The sequence below is a fragment of the Phalaenopsis equestris genome, unplaced genomic scaffold, assembly GCF_001263595.1.
Source record: "Phalaenopsis equestris unplaced genomic scaffold, ASM126359v1 Scaffold000134, whole genome shotgun sequence".
In the NCBI taxonomy this organism is placed as follows: Eukaryota; Viridiplantae; Streptophyta; class Magnoliopsida; order Asparagales; family Orchidaceae; genus Phalaenopsis; species Phalaenopsis equestris.
In genome coordinates, this window is record NW_018164576.1 from 855,335 (window position 1) to 882,841 (window position 27,507).

Genomic DNA, 27,507 nt, shown 5'->3' on the forward strand with positions numbered 1-27,507 from the left:
AGAACTTTCTTTTATCTTCTAAAATTCAACGCACAAAATTCAACCCACAACTATTAAATCATCAATAACACAATAACAAAAATCTAGAATCATCATCTTTTTTTCCGGATATACACACACATACCTATAGATTAAATGTGTTTCAAAAATTCTCAACTCACTCCACTAGTTTTATCATTCTCTAAAAACATGTAAATGTCACAGTAGTGAGAGAACAACTTGTAAGTAAGATGAAACCTACAACTGAATTTAATACATGAAAATTGAATGATATGAACAAGAGCATTTCATATATGTTGAACAAGTAAATCTTATGTAATTAAATACAATATGTAGATTGTGCAGTATATAAATCACAATAAATGAATAATGAATCACATTACAATAATAGTAGTGTATACAATTAGTGTCATAAAGTGCGGCCTTTTAATTATTATTTATCATCAAGCATATACTATGCTACCAAGAGGTCTTGTATATGAGGTGCACATAAGTTTCCGTGTGCGGGAAAAAAATTTATGCAAGTCAAATGTTTTGGCTAATTATGTGGTATTTTCATGTACTTATCATAGTGAGTCAGATATTGTATCATATCATATATGATCAATAAAATAGTCAGGTGATATAGTACATGAGAGTGTCGGCCGTTTTAACTTCGTAATTTGAAAAAGTGATGATTTTGTGATTTTGAAAATAATTTAAATATGAATATAACATTTTTTATTTTTAAAAGTATCATTTTAATTTTAAAATAGGTGAGACCAAACGGGTCTCACATTTTAAATAGTTTAGATGATTGAATACAATACTACAAGTAATACACTTATCCCGAAAAATAAATATATCACTTGTAACAGGAATTCAATCACCTAAAATAAAGAGTTTGTGACATCCGTTTTGGTCTGCGAAATATTTTATAAAAAGGACAACAAGTTTCCCTACCTAACATAAAAATTAGATAGAGTTTATTTTATCTGGGTTTCAGGTTCCCTACAGAAGCAAGCTCCTATAGTTAATTATATCTTAAATGACCAAAATCACTTAAGAAAACTCTCGATTAAGATCCGTGATTTTGCTTTCAAGATTTTTAAAGTTTAGAGTTTCCAAGATAGGACATGAGAAAATCAAACGGGAGTGGCTCAAATATGAACAGTTATTTAAGGAATCCAAAGGGAAGAAAAGTTTGGGAAATCACAGATCTGGGGAAAACCTGGTGATCTCCAAAACTATCCTATCATTTGGTTTTACATCTTTGAAATGAGGTTATTTGATGTTGAATCCTGAAATTTATTTAGAATTTTGGACTTAAATTTGCACGATATAAGATTGTACAAATAGTCTAAAAAGATAGGAGGATTTACACTGTAATGTACAGTAACTTTGGAATCCTAAAGTGCTCGGACATAATTGCACAACAGGGTTATGCAAAAGCCTAAAAGTGATATGTGAGGGTTTACGCTGCGCTAAGCGAACTGCCTCGAACTCCTATGGGTTTTTATTTAAACTAAGGAAAGTGATCGGTGATGTGAAAGTGTTTTGATGTTGATAATCCACCGTGAAGTTGTTCCTCGTCGTGTTGCCCATAGTGTTCGCTCCAAAGCTCTTCGTCGTAGCACCTCCAGGTTTAGTTTTAGTTTTGAAAATGCACCTAACCACTAGGTTATCCTATACTAAGATATAGTACAAAAAAACTAAGCAGTAAAATATGCAGTGTGAAGGAAAAGCACAATGTACTGTACAGTAAAGAATAAGGACAGTATAACATGTTTATAAAAGAAAATACTATAATGTAAATTAAATTTGTATACCTGGGAGGCTTGTTGCTCCTTTAAGTTTAGCTAGTATGTGTTGTGTAAACAGGAGAAAGCACGACCTAAAAAAAAACTCGAGAAAACCGACAAATCTCGAGAAAACCGACAAAAAACTCGAGAAAACCGACAAATCGTAGGAAAAAGACAAATAAATAAAACAAAATACAATATCAAATATAAAAGACCAAGAATAGAAGATTTATATGTGATATTGGAAATATCCCCAATTGCCAGAAGGATCTGAGTGTAGAATTCAAGCTCAAATCCCGGTGAATTGGGTTTCATTTTTTGTCACGTTAATGCAAGAATTTCATTATTTGATTTAATTAAATTAGTCATGAACCACAACCTAGTGGACGTCTAGTGCCCTAATTAACTTATGAACTGGGGTCACATGTCTGTCTTCTTAGGTTCATTTGAAAATTAGGATGATGAACTCTCTCTTAAGGTGTGCTCCTAAGACCTAGAAAGCCTACACTTTAGTTTGAGCTTGAAGTGTTCTAAAATGTCTATCTTCAATTAAGTATCTTTCAACGATCCTCGAACATCTTTAGATCAAACTTAACTCGCTATCAGACTCCTAAGACCTAGGGGTAAACCTATAATTTTGGCAAAAGGGGTGTGAAATGTGTTTTTATCATAGTTAAAACAATTGGGTCTAAGTTTATTCAAAGCTTAAGGAACCTAAATGCAAGTATACTGATCTTTCAATCCATGCTTCTAATCGTCATTTAAACTCTTAAGTTCTTCCAAATCTCAACTACTCTTCCAATTACAATTTCATCTTTCTTATGCAAAAGGAATGGTGAATGATTTGTTATCCTATCTCCTCTTTAGGTTTTTATCATCTCAACAGACCAAATTTCACTTTTAATTTCTTCTCCTTTTTTCTTTTTTTCATATTTTTCTTTAAGACCATGAATCATTTCCGAAAATAATTAAATCGGAAATTCTCATTTTTAACTTGACCGTTAAAAAAAAGAAACAAAGCAAACAAAAAAAGGAGGTCGATCCACTTTTTAAAATAAAGTCAAATCAGTAAAGCTGGGAGCGAAATCGTAAGTGCATCGACCTAAAATCGTTTACGACCGTTAAAAAAAATGATCGAATCACTCTCAAACAGGGATTTAAAAGCCTCAAAATATAACTTAAAACTTCATGAATAAAGCTTCAAAATGTGACGAGTAAAACTTTAAAAACGTAGTCCAAACATATCACTAGAAAGTGCTCCAAGTACGGTTCACCCAATCAATGAACCGACCTTCACAACAAAGGTGAATATTCACCACATTAAGATTTGCAGCTAGGGGAAATAAAGGGGAAAACTAATCCCAAATCAAATATTTTTAATCATAAAAGAATTAAAGGAAAAGATTCGCATTCAGGAGAAATGAAAAGAAAGCTAAATCCGAGCCAAATACAATACTGACAGCAGCAATGAAGCTCACGACCAAAGGCAAAAAAGAGGGAAACAAACCCCATGCACGGCCATGAATAGTGAAAGAGAACCCTCATGGGTATTATCATTACATTGCCTTTGATATACATAGGAGAGTGAATGGGCAAGCACGACAAAGAAAGGAAAACAGCCCAAAAACAGGCTTCCAAATAGCTCACGGGTAAGGCTCATAAAAGGAACAAAATCACCACAAAGTCAGCCATCAAATAGCCACCAAACAACATCTATATGGGCCCAATCACCAATTTCATGAGTGCAAACAGTAATTACAACACCCAAACAGCTAACTACAGCAATTAATGACACTTTTAAGCTTCCAAATAGCAATTTTGAACCTCCTACAACCAGCAACAACTTCCTACAGTTTTGCTACAGCAAACCTAACAGTACTACAACAAACTTAACAGTTTAAAAGTTCCCAAACAAGCTTACGGGCCGAGCCAGAAAAATGGGCAACCCTAGACCAATACAAAGGCAAACCAAGCTCAAGAAATATTCCAAAACCTCAGCCAATATAAATTACCAAAGGAAGCCCGAACCAAACCCAGAAAAAGAGCAACCTGAGCTCAATACAAGGGCAAACCAAACCCAGAAATATTCCAAAACAATAAGAGACTTCATACAATATAAATCATAAAAAATAGAGCCCAAACCGAATCCAGGAAAAGGGCAAACCGAGTCTAGCACATGGGCAAACCAAGCCCAAGGAATGTTCCATAACAACAAAGGATTTCAGCCAACATAAGGTCACTAAAAAGGAGCCCAAACCGAGCCCAAGAAAGGGGCAAACCGAGTCCAACACAGGGGGCAAACCAAGTCCAAGAAATGGTCCAAACAGTAAGGGATTTCAGCCAACATAAATCACCAAAAGGAGCCCAAACCGAGTCCAGAAAATGGGCAAACCGAGCCCAGCACAGGGGCAAGCCAAGAAAAATAACATTCAACATTTACCCATTCCAAAAGATCTAAAACCAAGATCATCAAATGAGCCAAAAACGGAGATTAATTTCCTACATAATTTCATCTCAAAAGAACCAAAACCGAACCCAACAAATGAGTCAAAACAGGGCCAAAAATTCCATTATAAGTTCAGTCCCGAAAGAGCCAAACCGAGCCCACCAAATGGGCTAAAACTAATGTAAAACTTTCAACTAAATTCAGCCTAGAAGAAGCTAAGATCGAGCCCTTCAAATAAGCTAATAAACAGAGAAAATTTTTCAATAAAGATCCAGCCTTAAAGAGCCATACCGAGCCCAAAATCTCGCCAAAAACAGGGTCAAATTTCAACTCAAAACCTTGCCAAAATAGGGTCAAAGGATGCATTTAAAAGCCCTCAAAATTACAGTCATTTCAGCCCATAAAACAAACCTAAAACCTGTAATTAAACCTTTCGAAACTAGGATAAAACCTCAGCCCAAAAGCCTCCAAATCCATCCAATTAACCAACAAAGAAATCATCAAATCACAACCTATAAATCACCAAAAAAAAGACCCAAACCTGTCTTTCAAGAATCCTAAATGTGTGCACATTTGGCTCAAGTATTGCATAGGTATAAGTATTTCTTGGATTCAAGTATACAGCACATACACCATTTCATCATTATATGAAAGGAAATTAAACGTATTTAAACACAACCGTTTTATGACTTTATGATTCCTCATTCTCAAGTACCTCATTCTCAAGTATAAAGTTACATACTCGGCATTCAAGTTCCTGTGCACTTATAGGTTTAACAACAACTTTATCATATAAGGGCTAGCATGCATAAACAAATGAAAGTTTAGGTGTTAGATATGTAATAGCAAAAGAATAAAGGGGCATGCTTGTAAACTTTCCAAATTACATGTTGTTTGGAACAGAAGAGATCAATGCAACAAGCATAGGTGAATCAAATGAAATAGTTATCTCCAAATTAGATGTTGTTCACTACCCATGTACATTTACATGTCATCCAAAACTTTCCAATCTTTGCCACTTGCACATAAAACATTTCAGACTTTTGCAAAAATAAAACACCAAAGTTTTTTTTCTCAGATTTTGACAAATAGGCCACCCGATAATTGCAGATTCTCACAAATCAGCCACCCAAAGTTTCAGATTTTGCAAAACATAAGTATGAAAGCTATAAATCTTTGCAAATAAAATAACAAAGTGCTTTTAGATTTCATAAATAGAAACAACTTTGAATAGTAAAGTGTTCCCTCCCCCAAAAAGATTTCAAATGCTTAAATCTTAAAACATACCCAAATCTTGCTTCTACATGAGATAGGAAATATTTTTATGCCATCTGAAATATTATAAAAATAGAGGAGAGGAGAAGAATACCTCTTTTCAGCAGACTTAAAGCAAAGCACTGTAAAACAGATTCAAGAAAAATACTCCCACAGAAATCCTTCCTAAAAGCCTCACACAAACAGCCACCCACAATTCCTCAGCTCCAAGCACACGAGAATTTAACTTAGAAGATTTTGGCAAGACTTCTCTTCCAAAACCAACAGAGCTCCAAAAGACCCAAGCACATAGAAGATGAGAAGAGCAAGAAAAGAAAAAAAAAATCCAACCAAAGAGATTAGATGAAATTTTGGCAGCACTTCCACCTCTTCTCTAAATTTCGGCCAGCCCTAGACCTCCCCAAACTGGGGCATTTTATAGCAAAGAAAGGAGAGAGGAGAAGCCACCTACCAACCTCCCTGGTAGCCGAAGCAGGTAAAGGAAGAGGAGAAATGCATTTAGAGCGGAGGAAATGCGGCCTAGGGTTGAGGAAGAGTCACCCAGGAGGCAGGCTCGCGATTGGCGAGCCGCTCTATCGGGCGGCTTGCGCAGAAGAAGAGTCGAGCTATGGGGAGCTCATGGAAACTAGGGTTCCACTCGAGCGGCCTCGCGTGCAGCCGATCACGGGAGCGGAGGCGAGGCTTCTCGCGAATGACAGAAGAGACTCGAGAGCTAGGGCACGAGTGGCGAGCCCACGAGTGGCGAGCCAGGCTTTGATCGAGCCGCGGTATTGAGTGGGGAGTTTAAGTGTGAGGGAAAGGGGTAAATAGAGTTTAGGTGTTAAAAACTTTATTATAAATAATGATATAAGTATAAAAATATTTAATATTTCAAAAATAAAATTTGATTTATTAATTTTTATTCGTGCGTCACAATATAACAAAATGGATGTCCTTTTTAGGTAATTTTGACGTTCCAGACACGCTGATGCGGTCCGTTCCGCTGTCAGAGGCCATTTTGATGAATTCATCGATTTGCATGCAAATTTTCTTTAGTCGTAAAATGGCAATATGGGTGTCTTTTCCTACTAAAATTGGTGTCCCGGACACGTTGGTGTCCGACCTTCTGCAATTTTGTAAATTTTGTGTATTTGGTGTGTGTATGTGACGATAAAGTCGTGAGGAAATTTTCCTAGGGCTTGAGGTCCTATTGGGAACTTCTCTTTGAGTCTTCACATAATAGCCCTTAACCGCTTGTACATAAGACGATGGCTTTGAGACCATAAATGCTAGACATCACAGGAAAATATGAAGTGTTTTGGAATTTCTAAAAATGGTGGGTCCCAATTCTAGTTTTCTACGATGGTTAATAGGAACTCCTAGAGCTAGATCCTAAGACCCTAAGAAAAAGAAATGACCTAAAAAATGAGGTCAACAGAGAGTCATTATCCTCAGTCAGCCGTCACTCATATCTTATCATATTTATCTGTTATAACTTTCAACCTATATCATATTTATACCGCTAACTCATTTAAAATAAATTCTATCTACCCTCCTTCCATAGAGTATCATGTCTCCGACTCTTCGCCAACATGAATCGTAGTAGATAGTTTTTCTACAGTACAAACATTTCACAAAAATTACTTCATATGTGATAAAGTGTATCATACTCAACTTCTGTTTGATTATATAAGTAATAAATATGAACATTATATATTAAGAAATTTGATTTTATGCAACATACTCAGAGATCTAATTACAAGATTTTTTCTACAATCTTCTGGAAGAGAGATAGGTTGGCTATAGAATCCCAAGTGGAGTCGTGGTACATGTCACATTTTATCCATAGTGCAACAAATCATTATAGTACTGGGCCACGGTCCTTGACCATTGTTTTGCCTTCTGAGTTTCCTACATCCAAGTAGGTATCACAGACACCCATCCAAAGAGCACTAACTGAAATGAACGACCAATTGAGGTCTCCATGGAGTTGGTCAACCATGGCATGACTATGGAGTTCTCCACTTCCCAAGCTTCATACGTCGGGTCAATTTTTGGAGGCTCGCAAATCATACCTATGAGGTGATCGAACTTCCCCGTCCTTTGATGTACAAGGACACCACTTAGAACCATTGGAGAAAGTCATTATCGTTCCACTTATGAGTTGTGATCAAGAAGTTCATGTTATCTTTTGGTCTTTCGTTCTGCAGAGGAGCGAAGACTGGAGTCGGTCCTCCGATGGCATCATGAACACTTTCTAAGGGTGGTTCTTTGTTGGAGGAATCTGCCATAATTTTGACTGAGCTCAAGAAGATGTTGTGGTTCTGAGCCATTAATGAATTCATGTAGGATCACAACAAACAGATACAACTGCAAGAACCAGGACACTTGTAGTGAAGATTGGCGTTGGAAAACTGCAATACTTTTTCCTGCAAAACTGGCGACAGCAGGAGCTGAGGAGAGCGACGGTTTGCTTGAACCGGCGATTGCTGGAATCAGCAATAGGAAGGCTGGCGGCTGTATTGGAACAGAGGCACCGCGGGACTTGTGGTTGCTTGAATCAAGGAACCTGCGATCAGTTTTCTCTGATATCATGTTGAGGTTTGGAATAGAGCAGCTCAATCTTATTGATAGAAAGAAGGTTATTTAAACCCATTACAATAGACATAATAAATAAAAAAAATAAAATATAATAAAACAACTAGGAAAGAAATAAAACATAATAAAAGCATATAGAAAATACATAATAAGGGAATACAAGCTAGTAATAAGTAATGACGGCTAAGGATTGCCATTATAAATCTAATACTTAGCACTGAATCAATCCCGCCGTAAATTTTCATGGCATAAAAGCTCTACATGATATTGTAGACCATGACAATAGAAATGATGTACAATTTTTTGCTTTCCGTGGAAGGAAGAAAAAGATAAAATTTTTGTTGCATGCTGGATATTATTCCTAGTTTTTACCACTTGTATTTTCACTTTCAAATTTAAACAATGAAATATCTGAAAGGGAACTTACGTTTTTACATCAATATACGAGTTTATACCACTCGTACATATTTTTTCATCGTTATTCTCATTAATGATGAATTTAATTAGCTTAGTTTGTAAACTTAATGAGCTCCTCCTGTTTTCTATTTTGTCATGATTGACTGCCACTTTTGGCCTCTTATTAAAACTTCTATTCAACGTGCAGGTGTTTTACAGAAATACCGTGAAAAGAGTTTTGTTAATTCTTTGCATTTGAAATGTTATCATATTCTTAATTATTTTTTGAATTTATATAGTTTTGGTCTTGCGGAACTCTTCTTTGCAGCTTGAGGAGCTTACACAAAAGTATCAAGAAATGGAGTCCGAATTTGAGAAAAAATCAGCTGAGCTGAAAGAAGCAATGACAAAAAAAGATGAGGAAAATGCAAAATGCAAGGCTGCCAAGGAAATTATAGAGTTTCTTACCGCACAGGTTATTACTTTTCTTTTGAATGAGAACATACTAGTTGAGTTTTTATGTAGTTTTGTGTGAGTTATAGCCAAAAAAATTGACACTTTACTACTATTTTTATTTGTCAGTAGATATTTATCAACTATTTCATCATCCACCCTAATTGGCAGGGAAGCATGACATCAGGACGGCTAAGGGGGTTTGAAACTTGTGAATTTTAGCGGGGACTATTAATGAGATAGGTGGCAATTAAAATGGCATCGTTCCAAAACATTTTCAGAACATTGGATTGAAACATAATGGTGCAAGTAACGTCGTGAAGGTGACAGTTTTTTCTCTCGGTTGTCTCATTTTGTTGAGGAATGTCCATGCAAGAACTATGGTGGAGGATGTCCTTATTTACCAAGAATTCACCCAAAAAATTCACCATATATAGTTAAAAAACTCACGACCATTGTCGGTCTGAAGGACCTGAATAGGAGTTTTGAATTGAGTTAACACAAATGTGTGGAAGTTTTGGAAGGTCACAACAACTTTCGATTTGTCTTTTAAAAGGTAGACCCTACGTCATTCGAGTGTGGTCATCAATTAAAATTAAGAACCACCGTTTATTGATGTAGCTGAAAGTGCGAGGTCCTTATATGTCAATGTGAATGAGGGAGAAAGAAGTCGAAGGTGAGTGTGGGGCTGATAATGGATGTGATAACGTTTGGATACTTAAGATGTGTCACAACTGAAGTTAGAGAGATTTTCATTATAAAACATCAAAGGATACAAATTTTTAAATATTGAAAAATAGGATGGTCTAAACGACAATGCAACAACATAATGGGACATTCAATGACTCAAGATAAACTACAACTTCTGAGTGGTGTGTCCTCACTCTCCATGTTCTCTTCTTGGAAGTAGTAGAGTCTAACTACCCTCTTAGCAGTTCCAATCATCCACCCCGAACGATGATCCTGAAATATACAACTATCACTAGAGAAATTGTCAATGCAATCGATATCATTTGTCAACTTATTGACAAATACAAGTTACATTGCATTAGGGGAACATGTAAAACAGACTCCAAAGTTAAATCAGTCGTTTGTACAACCAACCATTTACCAACAATTGAACTACATGATCCATCAACAATTATAATTGCATCTTTTTTCAGAGCACGGATGGTAGGTCGAGAAAGCTTATAAGTAGTCAGACGTGGGATCTAACTATCCTCTTAGCAGTTCCAATCATCCACTTCGAATGATGACCTTGAAAAATACAACCGGCATTAGAGAAATTGTCAACGCAATTGATATCATTTGTCAACTTGCTGACAGATGACAAATTACATTGCATTAAGGGAACATGTAAAACAAACTCCAAAATTAGATCAGTCATTTGTACAACCGACCCTTTACCAACAATTGAACTACATGATCCATCAACAATTATGACTGTATCTTTTTCCAGAGCACGGATGGTAGGTCGAGAAGCTTACAAGTAGCGAGACATGTGTTCCATGACTCCTGAATTAATAATCCACGGGCTATAAGAGGAATAGACTGTGTGAGCCAATAAAAGAGTACCTTGTCGGACGTGGGAGATCAACGGACTTGCAGAGACTTGATTGACTTCAAGAAGCTTGATTAATTGCTCCATCTGGTTTTTCAATGATTCAAAGGATTTCATGATGTTTCAAGTAAGAGTTGGTTGAGCCCCGGTAGGCTCGGCCATCGCCGTGAGACCCTTAGCAGCCGAGGATTTGGCCGAAGGTTTATATGCCGACTTACCGTGAAGTTTCCAACACTTATCCCTAGTGTGGTTTGGTTTGTGACAGTAATCACAAGTGTGGTGATAGGTCTGAGGTGGCATAAATGAGAGTTGAGCACTATTTGAGATCTAGGCGGACGATTTGGCTGAAGGAGTAGAAGTGTCGAGCATGGCAAGTCTCTTATTTTCTTTTCGACGAATCTTGGTGAAAGCAACGTGAGCTGAAGGAAGAGGATCCCGATCAAGAATACAGTTCCGAACTTCTTCAAGGCCTTTCTTAAGGCTATTCAGGCATTGAAACATACGATCCTTTTCTACAATCTTTTGGAAGTGGGATAAGTCGTCCGTAGAATCCCAAGTGTAGTCGTTCTAGGTCACGGTCCTTGACCCCTTGTTTTGCCTCGCGAATTTTCTTAGATACCTCATAAAGTTGGTTGGAGTTTCCTACATCCAAATAGGTATCACAGACACCCATCCAAAGAGCACTAACTGAAGGGAGGAACATGTTTAATTGACCAATTGAGGTCTCGATGGAGTTGATAAATCATGGCATGACCATAAAGTTCTCTACTTCCATAGCTTCATATGCTGGGTCAATCTTTGGAGACTCACGAATCATACCTGTGAGGTGATCGAACTTTCAACATCTTTTGATGAACAAGGACACCGCTTAGGACAATTGGAGAAAGTTACTGTCGTTCAACTTATGATCTGTGATCAAGAAGTTCATGTTGGCTTTTGGTCTTCTGTTCTGCAAGGGAGCGGAGGTTGGAGTCGATCATCCGATGGCGTCATGAACACTTTCTGAGTGTGGTTCATTGTTGGAGGAATCTGTCATAATTTCAACTGAGCTCAAGGAGATGTTGTGATTCTAAGCCATTGATAAATTTTGATAGGATCACAACAAACGGATACAACAGTGGGAATCTGGACACCTGCAGGGAAGATTGGCGCTGGACAATTGCAGTTCTTCTTCTTGCAAAATTGGCGACAGCAGGAGCTGAGGAGCTTGATGGCTTGCTGGAACCGGCGGTTGCTGGAATCTGCAGCAGAAGGCTGACTGTTGTGCTGAACAGAGGCACCACGGGACCTGTGGCTGTTGGAATCAAGGAGCCTGCGTACAGGAGGAAGCTGCAACTGTGGGACCTGGCAGAGGGGGGGAGGTGGCTACTGTTGGAATCGGCAGAGGGGACCGGTGGCTGCTAGATCTAGGGTTAGGCTCTGATATCATGTTAAGATTTGGAATAGAGCAGCTCAGTCTTATTGATGCAAAAAAAGGTATTTAAACCCAAGTACAATAGACATAATAAATGAAAAAAATAAAATAGAATAAAACAACTAGGAAAGAAATAAAACATAAAAAAAACAAATATAAAAAATATAATAAGGAAATAAAAACTAATAATAAGTAATAACGGCTAGGGATTGTTGTTACAAATCTAATACGTAGCACTGAATCAATACCATCGTAAATTTTCGTGGCATAAAAGCTCTACATGATATTTCAGACTATGACAAAATAGAAATGCTGTACTATTTTTTGCTTTCCGTGAGAGGAAGAAAAAGATAAAATTTTTGTTGGATATTATTCCTAGTTTATACCACTTGTATTTTCTTTTTCGAATTTAAACAATGAAATATCTGCAAGGGAACTTACATGTTTACCTCAAAATACGAGTTTATACCACTTGTACATATTTTTTCATGGTTACTCTCATTAATGATGAATTTAATTAGTTTAGTCTGTAAAATTAATGACCTTTCTATTTTGTCATGATTGACTACCACTTTTGGCCTCTTATTAAAACTTTTATTCAACGTGCAGGTATTTTAAATGCCATCAAAAGAGTTTTGTTCATTCTTTGCATTTGAAATGTTTTCATATTCTTAATTATTTTTTGAATTTATATAGTTTTGGCCTTGCGGAATTCTTCTTTGCAGCTTGAGGATCTTACACAAAAGTATCAAAAAATGGAGTCCGAATTTGAGAAAAAATCAGCTGAGCTGAAAGAAGCAATGACAAAAGTAGATGAGGAAAATGTAAAATGCAAGGCTGCTAAGGAAATTATAGAGTTTCTTACCGCACAGGTTATTACTTCTCTTTTGTATGAGAACATACTAGTTGAGTTTTTATGTAGTTTTGTGTGTGTTTTAGCCAAAAAATTTGACACTTCATTACTATTTTCATTTGTCAGTAGATCTTTATCATCTATTTCATCATCCACCCTGTTTTGGTCAACTATTCATCATCCTCCCTGTGTTGGTTTTAATTTATATGTTGACATTTTGTAGTTGAAGGATGTGACTGAAAGGACATCTGAACAAAATATGAACACTCACTCCGAAACTAATGTCTCGCATGCATCCCATGAATTGAAGTCAACAACTCGAATGAAATCCAGCAGCCTTCGAGGCATGCATGTCGAAGACTCAAATGGGCACATTAGCGACTCATTGCCGTCTACTGCTTCTGGTACTTCAGAAGCTGCAGAATGGGTTGAGCATGCCGAGGGAGGCGTATATATAACTGTTTCATCTTCTCCTTGTGGTGCAAAAATCCTCAAGAGGATACGCTTCAGGTAGAGCATCTTCTTTTCTTTCTTAAAGCATAGTTTTATAAAATAAGTTAATGATATGGTGCAAAATGAGATGATTATAAAGAATCTCCAGAGGAGGAGAAAACATATAACAAAAATAAAAATAAGATGGTATATGGTGACAATTTCTTCACTAGAATAGGAATACCATAAGCTCTCAATTGCAATACCTTAGTTGAGCCCTATACTAATAATATTAGGGGCTGTTTAGTAACAAATTAGTAAATCCGTGATTTAAGATAAAACCGAGAAGAAATAGAGAAAAATTTGGATTTTTAACTCCAGGATATAAAAGTTGACATTTTTTCTATCACTGAAAATTAAAGTTTAATCCTACTTATATCAATAACTAGGCAGCCAGTCAGTGTGGAACATTTTCAGGATATTAGATAAGAACTTCATATTTGCTTAATCTTGCAGCCGGAAATGGTTCAGTGAAGAGAAAGCAGAGGCATGGTGGGCCCAAAACAGGCAGAAACTTCAGGAGAAGTATATTTTTCCGGCTGGAGAAGTATGCGACTCAGTCGTTGGTGTCGTCGGTTCACCATCCAAGAAGAAGAGCAACAATAATGGATCCAAGGGCTGCTCATCTTCCATGAAGAAGAGCAACAATAATGGAGCAAAGGGCTGAATTAGAAGGCTATATTTGCTTCACAATGTTTGAACTTTGTTCAGTTTCCCTGTGCTGCCCATTTGGATAAAAGTATAGGAATATTACTTGTAAATAATTTGTTCAAGTTGGCCTTGGGTCACAACATCGATGATTCTTTTATAATATGAGCATTTTTTTCATTCTTTTATTGTAAAATTTACTCACATACCACTCAATTCCCATGAATTTACATATTCAATTCCTAAATTTTAATTTTTACATATAAGTCGCCTTATGAATGCATGAAAAGGTGCATCTCACTTTTTAGAAGTTAAAATGCGGGTATTTTTTATGTGATGTGAAAGATTTGGGTGGTATAAATATAAAAAAAAAAGTAAAGTTTAGATATTAGACATGTAAATAATCAGGAATTTGGTGGTTTGTCTGTAAATGACACTATTTTAAATATTTTAAAGTGCCATTGTTTGGACAATTTTGGATTAGAGTGCTCTCGCTTAAATTTGTTTTTTTTTTTTTGTTAAGATCTGTGCAATATAAATTTTCGTGGACAATTTTGGATTAGAGTGCTCTCGCTTAAATTTGACTTTTTTCTTTTTTGTTAAGATCTGTGCAATACAAATTTTCGTGTACAAAGGTTTTTTTTTTCATTTCAATAATGAGCTTGTATTACTTTGTTCTTGCAATTATGACTTGTTTGTGTTGTTTGAATGGATAAGAGTTATGAGAATATGCTCACAGCAGCAGTTTTATTACTCAATCAGGGACATAAGCAGCAACGATTACTTGTTGCCGTTAATTTATAAATCAGCACCTGCTGCAATCAGTATCGACTGCACTTCTAGATTTCAATCTTTTATTCTAATTTAGACAAACTGTGATAATTTTTATCTAAAATTTTAAAATATTTCCGATTTTGAAGAAGTGCTTGTTTTGATCGTCACACATCAAGTCCAGATTGAAGTGAGTTACAATCAACTCAAAATGTAAATTTCTTATGCATTTATTCATATGGGTGAAGTACATTTGTAACATCAAAATTTCATTAATTACAAATCAACTAATATATTTAAAATGCGCTAACAAATTCATATATTTATTCATAATATAATAAAAGACACTAAATTTTATTAAAAAAATGCAAATTGTTAATTCTATTTGCACATAAAAAATCTGACCATGAATCTTGAAGAAATTCAACATATGCACAAAGAGGATAACACCAATCACCACTTCACTTGGTCATGTCATGGGCCAACCTAATGAAAGTACATTCGAACCAGCGAACGTTATACACCTGCACCAATGACAACTCAACTAATGCTAGAACACTCACGAAGAAGATCAACAACCACTCAGTTGAACTCCCCTTCGACTTTCTATGAAGTTTCCTCGTGTGAAGGAAGATTGTTCATCAGATTACGATGACGCACTCCTTCTATTTGATGGAATAAACACTTTCTGAGAATAAGTCTCCCATAATGATTCCCTTCAGGAAGCTAACCGAAGATCTATCTGCCAACCAAAAAACTTTAGTTCATTGAATGAAGATAAAGTGACCAAGTCAAACATTTATTAATACGAAACAATTTCAGTAACAGTTTCAAATTCGAAAGAATGCCAACAGTAATTACCATGGTTAAAAGATGTCGGGATCAGTTACAAATATTTAAACATGTAATGATTGATGAATCACTTGTAATGTTTCTATTAAGTGACAAACATGATATTTACTAGACTCCTTCTATAATATATAAATAGAGGAGTCATCTCTTTAAGAAATTATTAAATTTATTCTAAAAAAATTAGTACTATTTGTTTGTTACTCTCTCATTCTCTTTCTCTCCCTCTCTATTGTCTCCTCATTCCTCTCATACGACCAAAGCTTTATCCTTGGACACGGCCCGAAAGACATTTTGGGTTGAAAACTAATATTATTTTTAAAATTTTAAAATGTTATTATAATTTGAACCCTTAGCATATTATATATATATATATATATATATAACAACAAAATTTGCACGAGCGGCTCGGCCTAAAGCACTTCGTTCATGGCTTGGTCGAAGCAAAGCCCTGCATAGCTCCAACTGTGCAGTCATGTGGAAGCGCGCCTCTCTCCTCTCCAGACTTCCCATTCGCCTCACTGGTTCCATCCCTATACCGGTCAATTCTTCCATCCGCCAACTAGCCGAAAACCTAGCTCCTGTTGTTCCATCTCCTCTTTCGTTTTCCAATGGCTTGCTACAGGCGTCATTCAGCACTGCAATGGGTTCATCGCCGGCGACAATAAGCCTGTTGAAGCTGAATGATCTAAGGGATAATAAGGGGGCGAGGAAGAAGAAGAAGCGGAAGGGGCGTGGAATCGGATCCGGCAAGGGTAAGACGGCTGGGAAAGGTCATAAGGGTCAGAGAGCGAGGGGAGGGGTAAAACTAGGATTCGAGGGTGGCCAGACTCCACTGCGCCGCCGATTGCCTAAGCGCGGGTTCAAGAATCCATTTAGCCTTACCTTCCAGGTCACTGATCTCAACATCAATGTGCCTTTTTTTCTTAAAAAAAGCAATGAGTTTGCTATATATCATCCTTAGGTTGGTTGTAGACTTGTAGTTAGAAGTCAATGTGTTTTAAACTTGCAAACACCTATAATTAAGTCCATGAAAAGTTTAAACCTGTTGTTTTAAATTTTTTCTTTTTAAAAACATCACATTTTTTATGAATCTTTTATATCGACAAGCAATTAAATGAGCCCCAAGCCACATTTTATATCTATATGCAATGTGCCCTAAATTGAATCTAGTTTGCTTGTATTTGCGAGGTATTTGCCTCGCCTGTTCCGAAGTTAATCAATAATGAGAGCTTTTCGATATAATGGGACGTTGAATTTATTTTGGAACTAATTTGGTGTTGGATATTATTTAAAGAAAATTGGTCATACTTGATTTTCATTATCCTGAAACTGCAGTTTTTCAGATTGCCATGAGTTTTAGTGTTTAGCTTATAAAATTTGATTTGTTAATCTAATTCCTATAATTAAATTTTTTGATCCACAATCAGCATTTGCTGATAAATTCTGAAGTTAAAATTGAACTTGTTGCAGCGAGCCAAAAAGATCTAGTTTAATCAGCCAGATTCATCACTCTTTTTTCTTCCAATATCATGTCGGATTAAACCTCATTTAAGTCAATGTCCGATGATCTTAGGAAGCTAGGACTCATCCGGATGTTACCCATTCCTTTGAATATTAATATGGTTTTATGTTTTAATTCTATACCAACTTGTGCAAGTGGGGTTATATTTATAATATCTTGAGGCATGTTTCTTATGCAACCTAGGTATTGATCAATAGGATTCAGTGAAATAATAGGATCTACAGGTCGGCATGTATTATTGTGCTGATTGTACCCAGACTTATGTGCTATATAAAGCTTCACAATCCATTGATCAATATGAAGCATCGGTGGTTTCTTTCATTTATTATTTTCAGATCTGATGATACAATTGATATTTGATGTGTGCATAGGGATTTTTTTATGAACAGAATAGAAGATAGTGATTATTTGAATTTTTATAAATTGGCATGATGGTATACATGCTTGATGGATCTAAGTTGGAAGCTACATTAGAGAACATGCAGTGGCCTCAAATTAAATCTAAAAGTCTTTATTTTCTGGAAATGCATAATAAGTGTATTTTTGTTGCTCATTTCATGGTTGTTGGTTTCCTACATTTAGTACAAACTATGCCCATGATGATGCTCCAATTGAAAGAAACTTATGTTCTCTAGTGTTTGATTATCTCTTTAGCTTTAGTTTACCATTATACATCCTTTTGATTCAGCCTTTGGACTCCCTAGTTAGTACTTTTTAATTCCATGTTTCAACAATTATCCAATATTTTATTTTGAGATTGATTTGGTGGTTACTGTGTTGTTAAGTTTAACAGCTTCTTAGTAATTTTCTTCTATTGCGTTTTTTATATTTTTTTAGTAAGCCACTAAAATCAAGGGGTTCCGCCTGATGTTTCCATAATTGGTTAATTTTGTATCCCATCACTTGAGCACCTTATAGTTTTGTATTTATTAGTTTTCCCAGCATTTTATTTTTTGTCTTCAGTAGTTTTCTCGTGTCTAAAGTTTGTCTTTAACTGTATTTTTTGGACTATACCACACAATCTACAAATTTTCCTTAGTTTTCCTTCTATGACCTCTTTTCCCTAGATATAGCATGCATGTGGAAACCTTCCATTTCTTGCTTTTTCTTATTGGTGTTGTAGCACTTTTTGACTAGTGATTTTTTTTTCTTGTTGGCATTCCATTGTAGATGGAGAAAATAGGCTATGTAGGAATTGTTGGAATGAGTTTTTAATTTTGAAAATGTACCCCTTTTATTTTTGCTAAAACTTGGATTGAAAACCTTTTCCTTTCACTATAATTCAAATATACTTAAATGAAAACTGCAATTTTTTTTGGGTCCATTGTTAGCTGCATATAATGGCCTTAAAATATATAAAATTCATGGAGTATTGAGTAGTGAAATTTTATTTTTTACTCTCCACAAATTTTTTTAGTGTGTGCAATTGGATATGGATTCTTCAAGTGCTCCATGAGTATTGGTGTGCACTTTAGAGAGAAGAAACTCCTTGTATCAACGTGATGCTTAGATCTACTATTATGTGTTTTCTAACATCGTTCTTTTTTGTTAATTTGCTTATTAGTCGATTTGAGTGTGTGCTTGAATTTTTATAAAATTTGTTACCTTATGTATTTTTTTTGTAGTGTGATCTTGGTCGTCTGAATTTTATATTTGTTCTTAGTTTATCTTGTGATGATTTCAGATTTTGTTAACTTACATTGTTATTTGAAATAAAATAAATATGTTTATCTTTTTCTTTTAAAGATGACCTCTCTTTTTTTAAGTTGAGAGGTGTTAACCTATTAATTGTGGCTTCTTGCGTGCTTCACAGTGCACCTCGTCCTAAGTTACATTAATAAATCTTAAACCCTATGGCATTTTACATTAAGCTCAGGAGAATTACAGCTCGTATGGTTTATGTAATGGTTATTAAGTTGGATTGGTTCTTAAGTACATAGTGGAACTCAAAAGGCTACTTATAAAGGAGAGAATAGATTTTATAAGGAACAATCGGGAGGAATAAGGGCATGCTTATCTTAATTAAAAGTTTTTTAAAAGGATTCACAAAGCTATATTGAATTTAAAATTTAATGATTTGTTTCTTATCCAACCGAGGAGATTTGAAGATGAACTATGCCATCAACCTTTCTTTTTTGTGTTATTTTAAACTTTTTTTATATGTGATGTATTTATGACAGTAAGTTTGAATGAAATAATGTCATTTACATCTCATCATTTATGATGGTGTTGGTAATACCAAGTCATATGTGTTGAATAAAAATTCTGAAGCCACGGGAAATATGAAGTATTGGTTGTTTTTTTTTTTAATTTCTATTTTAAAAATTCTTATGATACTATTGATATTGAATGTGTGCATAAGGAGTTTTTGTTGGACAATGAGAAGTGAAGAGCTATTTGAATCTTTTAGAATTGTGCATGCTGGTATGCATGCTTGATAAATTTAGGGATTTGTTATAAACAATGCCTCGATAATGTTCATGTTTTGACATTATGTTTCTGCAATTTCACTATTGCAACCTTGTTTGCTTCTGCATTCTCTATTTGTTTGTCTCCTGCCTATTAATGCCTCGGTCATCTTATCTACAATTTTTTTGTTACTACAGGCTTGTTGTATTAGAATATTTTAATAGCTAGTAATAGCGATTATTTTATTCTGATAATTCTGAGTTATTTCATTTGATTTCCTTCCTTTTTCTATTATATTTAGTTTCTTTCCCCTTCTATTATATCTTGAGTTTAATTTTTTCATTTCTAGTTGATCTTGTAATGGGTATATATACCCCTCTTTGTATATATACCCCTCTTTGGGGTATATATACCCCTCTTTGTATCAATAAGAAGTATTTTGGTTCTATTCTAACATTCATCATAGTCTGCAATCCAGAATTTACCATAGTGTTGGATCGCCTCTATTTGTATTTTGCTGCTGCTTCTTTCATGTTTTATTATCTTGAGCAAATCAAGAATTCGATCTTATAGAAGGATTTTCTTATATTAGAATTCATGTAGGGTGCATTGATAATTTGAATAGATCATGACAGATTTTGAGAAGTTTCTTATTTTGGATCATTTGTAGGTTATAAATAGGACCCCCAAAAGGACATAAAAATTAGTGAAGATTGAGTATTTAGATAGTTTTGGATGGGCATTCTTCCAAGTTATTCATAGTTTTGGATGACCAAGTTATTCATAGTCGTGGATAACTATTTATGTGGACGAGACTCTCATACAAACATGAGGTTTGGTTCTTCATATGGCTTATTTCTATCGTTGTTCCTATCTTAAATTGTTTATTCACTGGTTCTACTGATTGAAATTTTGTCTACCAATATATGTTCCAAAATTTATTTTTGAAATGCAAACTTAATGTTATTAAAATGTATTACTGGTCTTTTTTTTCTTGTAGAATTTTAGTATTTTGATGACTATTAGGTATTCTTTTGGAATGAAAGAAAGCATGTTTGTTGCTTGTAAATTAAAAATAATGATTTTTTGGCTGACGTTAAGAGTTGGTAACCAGTTCATGAATTTGCATATGTTTCATTAATGTCATTGTAGGTTGCATTTGTAATGCGCTAATTCTAGGGTTACTGATTTTACTAAACTAAATTTAACTTGTATTTAGCTCTTAATAATAATGAAGGGTGAGAAAGTGGTCATTTAGCCGGAATGCTAAATAAATTTTCATGCAAGCCACTTGAATGATTTTTCTTGTGTTGGTAACTTCCAGCGTGAATCAATGGTGAAAAAGGGTTCATAAAGTTATTTATGAATTTGGAAATGATGAAAATATAAATCTGAAGCTGTGGAAAAAGATTCATAAAATATAGGTCATGAAGATTTTATGGGGTGACGAGTCATGTATTTCTTGGCAAAAATTTACTGTTCAGCGAAAAGTTTGGAGCTATTCTTTGAGCTTTTGTGGAAACCTTTTTTTTTATTAAATCCTTGTGGCTTTTTTTAAATAATTTTTTAAGCGAGCATCTAACTTTAAACACAATAGTTTAACACTGGCACATGGGTAATTCTTTGATTCAATAAATCTAAAATCATCCATGAAGAGGGGGTTCTTGAAGTCAACCCTGATTTATGACAAATGATGAAAAAGTCTCATGATGCCTAGTGCTTATAGTTTATCTTGTATTATTTTGTTCTTCAAAGGACTTTATTAATGGCTAAAAATACTCATTATGAAAGGCTCTACTAGCAGCATACTCTTCAAGAAATTATCGATTGTCATTTGTTATGGCGAATTGTAATTCTTGTCTTCACCATCTGTTCATTAATAAACTTTTAAGCGCATTGGATTAATTATTCTGATTTACTATTTCATATCTTTCGTAAATAAAAAAAAATGTTAAATTTTATAATTAGATTGTTGCCTAGGTGTCTTCAAGCACTATGATAAGTTCAGTTACAATTATGTTGTATTTTAATATTATAGAATTTTTCAGGGAAATTTGATTTCCAAAGAAAAGTTTATACCTAAATAATAATTCTACTTGTTTTAGATTCAGAGAATTTCTTTAGCTTACACAAGCATTTACTTCTATTTAATTAAGAACGTGAAATGCTTACAGAAAAGAAAATTCAACAAGATTCTAGAGAGAAGGTTGAGAACTAACGGTTCACATTGCCCATTTCTATACCAATTACAGGGGAGTGTCATAAGGAGATAAACAGTTATCTGATAGGGATTTAGGGCCATTTGGGGTAGGTTTTTTGTTTTTGTTTTTGTTATTTTCCCCCTAAATTTCTATTGTACTTTTATATCGCTATAAATTTCTTGCTATTTTTTAATAAATTTCTACGATAAGAAAAATTTTCTTATAACCATGTCAAATTTGATAGAAAGCTGTTGTCCAACTTTAAAAAAATGAAATAAATTTATAATAACCGCAATTGCCTTCTTTCCTAATTGCAATCATTGACAATTTTTGCAACTAATTTGTACAGATTGTATCTATTGCCTCCTATGAGTGATTTTGCATTTTCTTTTTTGATGAATAGCCAGTTGGACTGGGGAAAATTGCAAAGCTCATCAATGCAGGCAAGATAGACTCATCAGAACTTATTACAATGAAAACCCTTAAGGTTCCAATATTTGCTTTATGTTTATGGTCCCTTTAACATATATATATTTTTTGGTTTGAGTTGATTAAATTATAATTTTGTGTTACTGCAGGAAACAAGTGCTATAGGAAAGCAGATCAAGGATGGTGTTAAGCTGATGGGCCGTGGCGCTGAACTCATCAAATGGCCAATTCACCTAGAAGTGAGTTTCATTTTCTTTATCAACCAAAAAATAGTGATCGTTTGATATTGTTCTTTAAAGTTGATATATATATATATATTGTCATGTATAGATGCTTTTGTGATTTTCTTTGGATATTATGCTAAATGGCATTGAGCTTTTTAGTAGGAAAATCACAAAAAAACAGACTCATAATTTGAAAACAATCCTAATTTTCTAGCAGATTACATAAAACTCCAGTTTATTTTGTTAAATTTTGTTATGAGGACCTAAGAAAGAGCTACTCGCCCGAATCTGATTGATATTTGATACTGTATTATCTTCTTAAATCCTAATCCCATATCCTATTTCTTACAAAAGAAAATCATTTCAAAATTATATTCCCGGAAAAGTTTGTTGTAATTCTAGTAAATGAATATATGTATTCCATTAAACTTTGGCTTTCATAGCATTTTTTATATGTAAATCAGAACTTAAGTTGCCAATAGTGCTCTTGAATGTCATTTTCATCAATTATTTCCTGAATTTTAACATTTCCCAATTAATATTTAACCTGGGTTACTATTGCTTTACTTCTCTAACTTACTCTTTGCCCTTCATCTCCCATATCTATGCTTTTGCCCACTTTTTAGGAAAATAATGGACAGAAAGAGGTGGGATAAAAATAATATCGCAAAACTCAACACAAAAGATGCAATAAGTTAGTTGATTTAGACAATGTCTCACATGTGATACAACGACAATAGGCCTTTAAAAAAATGAGTGGGGTCGGTTACATAAATCCTTTTTCTCCACCTCCTATTGAGTGTCATTTTCATTTAATTCTAATAAATTAAGATCATTTTTGTACAAGATGCCCTACCCAAGTCTTTTAGGTCTATCTCTTTCTTAACATAACTCAAATCTAAACATCTACTTTACTAACTGGGTCATCAAATGGTCGATGTTTAATATGACCAGACTATCAAAGGAGACTCTCTAATCTTGTCTAGCGCTGGAGCTACTCCAACCCTTTCACAGATATATTCTTCTTGCATGTGTCTCTTAGTGTAAACTAAATCATCCATCTGACATTCTCATCTTAGCAATACTTAATTTAATTTTACGCTTCTCTTTTACAACCTAAGATTTTGCGCCATAAAACTTTGCAGGTCTCGACACCTTGTAAAATTTTTATGTAAGTCTAAGCAGTATTTTTCTATCACATAATAGGTTCGATACATTCCTCCACTTTAACCATCCAATTTGAATTCTACCAATAACGCCCCCAATCTATATCACCATCACTTTAAGTAATAGATCTGAGATATCTAAAACATTCACTCCTTTTAATATTTGATCACATATTGTTGCAACCCTGCCACTGGATATATGATTATTAAGATTATATTCCATGTATTCAGTTTTAGATCTACTCAAATGAAAGCCTATAAAGTTAATTTAAATTTTTCTTGAACTATTTGTCTAGCCTTCTCATCAAGGAGGATATCATCAGTGACTTAATCCTAAACCCTAAAAACTTGAATTAAAAACTAATTCAAGTTTTTCTTGAACTTTTTCTCTAGCCTACTCATCAAGAATGATACCATCAGTGAAAAGTATACACCAAGTTACATCCTCTTATAAATGTTCGGTAATAACATTCATAACTAAAACAATTAGATATGAGCATAAAGTCGATCTCTGACGTAATCCAAATTAATTTTGAAAAAATTTTGTATTATGTCATAACTTATGTTTAATTGCTCTCCTATAATTTAAAATATGACGCATTAAATTAATTCTTCTGTAATTTGCACTTTCTATTCTTAGTCATCAGATATCGTTTTTATTTTTAAAATAATATTAAAACCTTTAGTAAGGAAAAAAATTCTCAGGTTTGCTAAATACTTTCATACCTCTATTGGAATACCATCACATCTTATAGCTTTTTCACACTTCATTTTCCTTAAAGTCTTATCAACTTTCGTTTTACTGATGTGGCGGTGGAAATAAAAAAAATTGTTATTATTTATGATATTAAAATTATTAAAGTCGATCTTATTTTTACAATTTTAGTTGAAAATTTTATCAAAATATTTCATCTACATATGTTGAATATCCTCATTTAAGAAAACTATTTTTTTATTTTCATCATTAATATACTTTAGTGGAACTAAATCTTTATTTTCTTATATGTTTTCTTAGATAGCTTTTACATGTATCTTCCTCTTTTTTTAGTATCTAATTTATCATAAAGACCACTAAAAATAGAATTCTTAGCATCGCAAATTATTCTCTTAGAGTCCCTATGGATCATTTTATATTTTTCTCAATTCTCCAAGCTTTTATATTTAAACTTATTTTTATAACAAAAATCCTTATTTTTTTATCTTTTCTTGCACATGATTATTCTACCACTAATTATTTTTGTTCATAACAATTTTTTTTATTCTCCAAACATCTCTTATAACTTGCTTAATAATACTAGTTTTATCCCATATAGTATTAGCTTCTTCAAGAAAGATATTTAAGTTTACTCATAAAAATAATTTTATTTGCATCTTTTAAGTGTTCTTATCTAATTTTATGATAAAATTTAATCATATTTTTTATCTTTCAACTCTTCATCTTAAATTCCAAAATCAATAATTAATGTTGGGTATTTAAATTTTTTCTTGAAATGACCTTACAATTTTTATGATCTCAACAATCTAGTTTCTCATAAGACAATAATAAATTTGTATTTTATTAAATTCATTTTTGTAAGTGTTAATATCCTCATATATTTTCCTTAATAAAATCATAAGCTGAAGTAAAATTCAATATGACTCTATCTTCTTTATTAGTAACTCCAAATTCATAACCACCATAAATCGTTATAGAATTTTCTACCACTATCAACATGTTCATTTAAATTTTTTCCAATAAAAATTCCTTCTTCAAGAAGTATTCTTTATATTAATTCTTTTAGATCATGTCAATTTTTTTCTAAACATTTCTAGATCTACTTGGGGAATTCCTCACAGTTAAGAGCAGAGGATATTTCTTTATAATTTAAGATGAGCACATCATTTCTCTTTTGCGCCATCATTTAAGTTTTTAGGAGAAGAATGATAAAAGATGAAATAGCAGCATGAAAAAAAAAACCTTGGAAAAGTTTATTTAAAAATAAAAAAAAAAATTATGTATCTTTCTTTACTGTAAAAGGATAGTCTAACCACCAAAATTGCTTATAAAGCACTGCTTTCCCATGACATACATTATTGTGAGCACTTCTGTCTGGCATCACCGCACTCACTTGTGTCGGGCCTCCCGCACTTGAAATATCCAAAAAAAAAAAAAAAAGGAAATTATATTTTGGAAGGATAGAAAAACGCACATGAATACAATATATATAATATATATTATCCTCAAGAGGAAAATAAAGTGCTACACTTAAATCTCCTACTTTGATACTAATTTTATGGTTTGATTTTTTAGAAATCAATTTTGTGCAACCCCTAATTATCCATGAAAGTTAATTTAAACTTTGCAAAGCCTATGCTTATTTATTTAACCATTTTTTAAAATATGTACGTCGGATTCTTAGATCCTTTAAGATTCCGTCTTGTAATAAATCACGGATAAAGTTTGATTCAAGTTGATGCTTTATTATAGAATGAAGTATTTAATTCATGGCCAGATGTATGGTATTTTGGCTATCTCAGAGAAGAATGTTGTGAACTTGTTATGTTCATAGCTCTTTTAAGGAGCTCTTTAGCAAACCATTTTTTGTAGGCTTTAGTAGCTCTGCAACATATTCAACCTTTGTTGTCGAACCGTGCCCCGCCATCTTTTGTAGCTGTGACATCTATTCGATAGCATTGTTATCAAATATATAAATATAATGTGTAGCGCTTCTTTAGGAATTCAAGTCATCACTTAAATCAGCATTAACAAAATCCTTTATTTTTATGTCGCCATTTTTAAAATGAAAAATGTTTATAACCTTTCAAGTAGGAAAGAACCCATTTCAGGATCTCCTAAGAAGAGGTTCCTATGTTTGGCATTTGCATGTTTACTACTATGGCAACCACACTAACTGTATCAGATATAGCGCACGCTAATAACTAAGAAAATAAATCTCTCATTTTTACACATCAAGAATAAATTTAAAAAATTTATTTAAAATGTTAATTTGTAGTCATTTTTCATATTATGTAATCCAAAGTTTATAGCAAATATCATATAATACATGTAAACGCTACATTTTCTTATTAACATCTTCATTGCCCATTCTTTAGTAAAAGCATGCAGAATCTACTTATCCAATTTGCTGATGTACATAAAGTTAAAAGGAAAATTTACACACATAGCACACAATTCTTATGTATTTAGATACCTCACAGCTAAATTTTCATATTTATGTACATAACATTTTGTTCCTTTAAACATATGCATCTAAAGGTGTATTTTACTTTTAAAAAGTGGTAATACTGTTATTTTTTGTGTGATATTAAAGATTTGTGTGCTATGGGTGTAAATATGAAAGTTTAGGGTTGATATATGTAAATATATAAGAATTGTGTGCTATGCCCCAAAAATTAAAATACCGATCCCAATGCTTGGTATTTAAACTATATAAGGTATTTTCTTTTCTCCAATCTATTGCCGGTAAAGTGAAATAACAATGTGCCTACGTGCAGGTATCAAGAGTAACAACCAGAGCAAAAGAAGCAGTAGAAGCTACTGGTGGTTCTGTAAGGAAAGTTCATTACAATAAACTGGGATTTCGAGCACTCCTCAATCCTGAATGGTTCGAAAAGAAGAGGCGTTTGTTACCCAAAGCTGCAAGGCCACCCCCAAAGATCCGAGATAAGGTTGATAGCATCGGCCGCCTGCCGGCCCCTACCAAACCAATACCATTCAGTCCAGAAGAAAGAGCAGCAGCCGCTGCGGCCATGGGAGCTCCTCATCCACCAGCTTCAAGAGCTATTGTTGAAGCTATTAGTTGAAACTATTTATACTGACGTTGGATGACGATCAACTGATGATGATCGAAGGATTCCAAAATGACATTTTTTTATTATTATTTTTTTTGTTTAATTTTGTTGAATGATGTTCTATTCAATCCTTGTGTCTGTGATTTTGATTGAAATTTATTCGAGCGTAAAGTAGTTCTTAATATTCCTTGCTGGTGAACTACATGGCGCTTATTTTTTGTTTCTGAGTAATACTTTCTAAACTT

General features: G+C 33.9%; 2 protein-coding genes across 4 annotated transcripts in view; both read left to right on the forward strand.

Annotated features, from left to right (window-relative positions):
- The window catches only part of LOC110021367, a 64,153-nt gene extending 50,048 nt beyond the window's left edge, over positions 1 to 14,105 (forward strand). For all 3 annotated transcript variants that reach the window (XM_020719834.1, XM_020719835.1, XM_020719836.1), the window contains 4 exons: positions 8,804 to 8,950; positions 12,629 to 12,775; positions 12,980 to 13,266; positions 13,705 to 14,105. In XM_020719834.1, the coding sequence (XP_020575493.1) occupies positions 8,804 to 8,950; positions 12,629 to 12,775; positions 12,980 to 13,266; positions 13,705 to 13,915 (792 nt within the window). In that variant the 3' untranslated portion in view covers positions 13,916 to 14,105. The remainder of the gene's footprint in view (positions 1 to 8,803; positions 8,951 to 12,628; positions 12,776 to 12,979; positions 13,267 to 13,704) is intronic.
- Positions 14,106 to 15,923: 1,818 nt separating this feature from the next.
- LOC110021323 (50S ribosomal protein L15) lies at positions 15,924 to 27,463 on the forward strand. Its single transcript, XM_020719768.1, has 4 exons — positions 15,924 to 16,408; positions 22,055 to 22,138; positions 22,230 to 22,319; positions 26,966 to 27,463. The coding sequence occupies exons 1-4, from the start codon at positions 15,992 to 15,994 to the stop codon at positions 27,272 to 27,274; spliced, it is 900 nt and encodes a 299-aa protein (XP_020575427.1). The 5' UTR covers positions 15,924 to 15,991; the 3' UTR covers positions 27,275 to 27,463.
- Positions 27,464 to 27,507: the final 44 nt, after the last annotated feature.

What these genes read in the sequence shown, in the direction of transcription:
- LOC110021323 (XM_020719768.1), top strand. Translation starts at nt 15,992, where the DNA reads ATGTGGAAGCGCGCCTCTCTCCTCTCCAGACTTCCCATTCGCCTCACT. An exon ending in CATTTAGCCTTACCTTCCAG is followed by an intron (nt 16,409 to 22,054) that starts GTCACTGATCTC and finishes TTTGATGAATAG; the next exon opens with CCAGTTGGACTGGGGAAAAT. An exon ending in AATGGCCAATTCACCTAGAA is followed by an intron (nt 22,320 to 26,965) that starts GTGAGTTTCATT and finishes GCCTACGTGCAG; the next exon opens with GTATCAAGAGTAACAACCAG.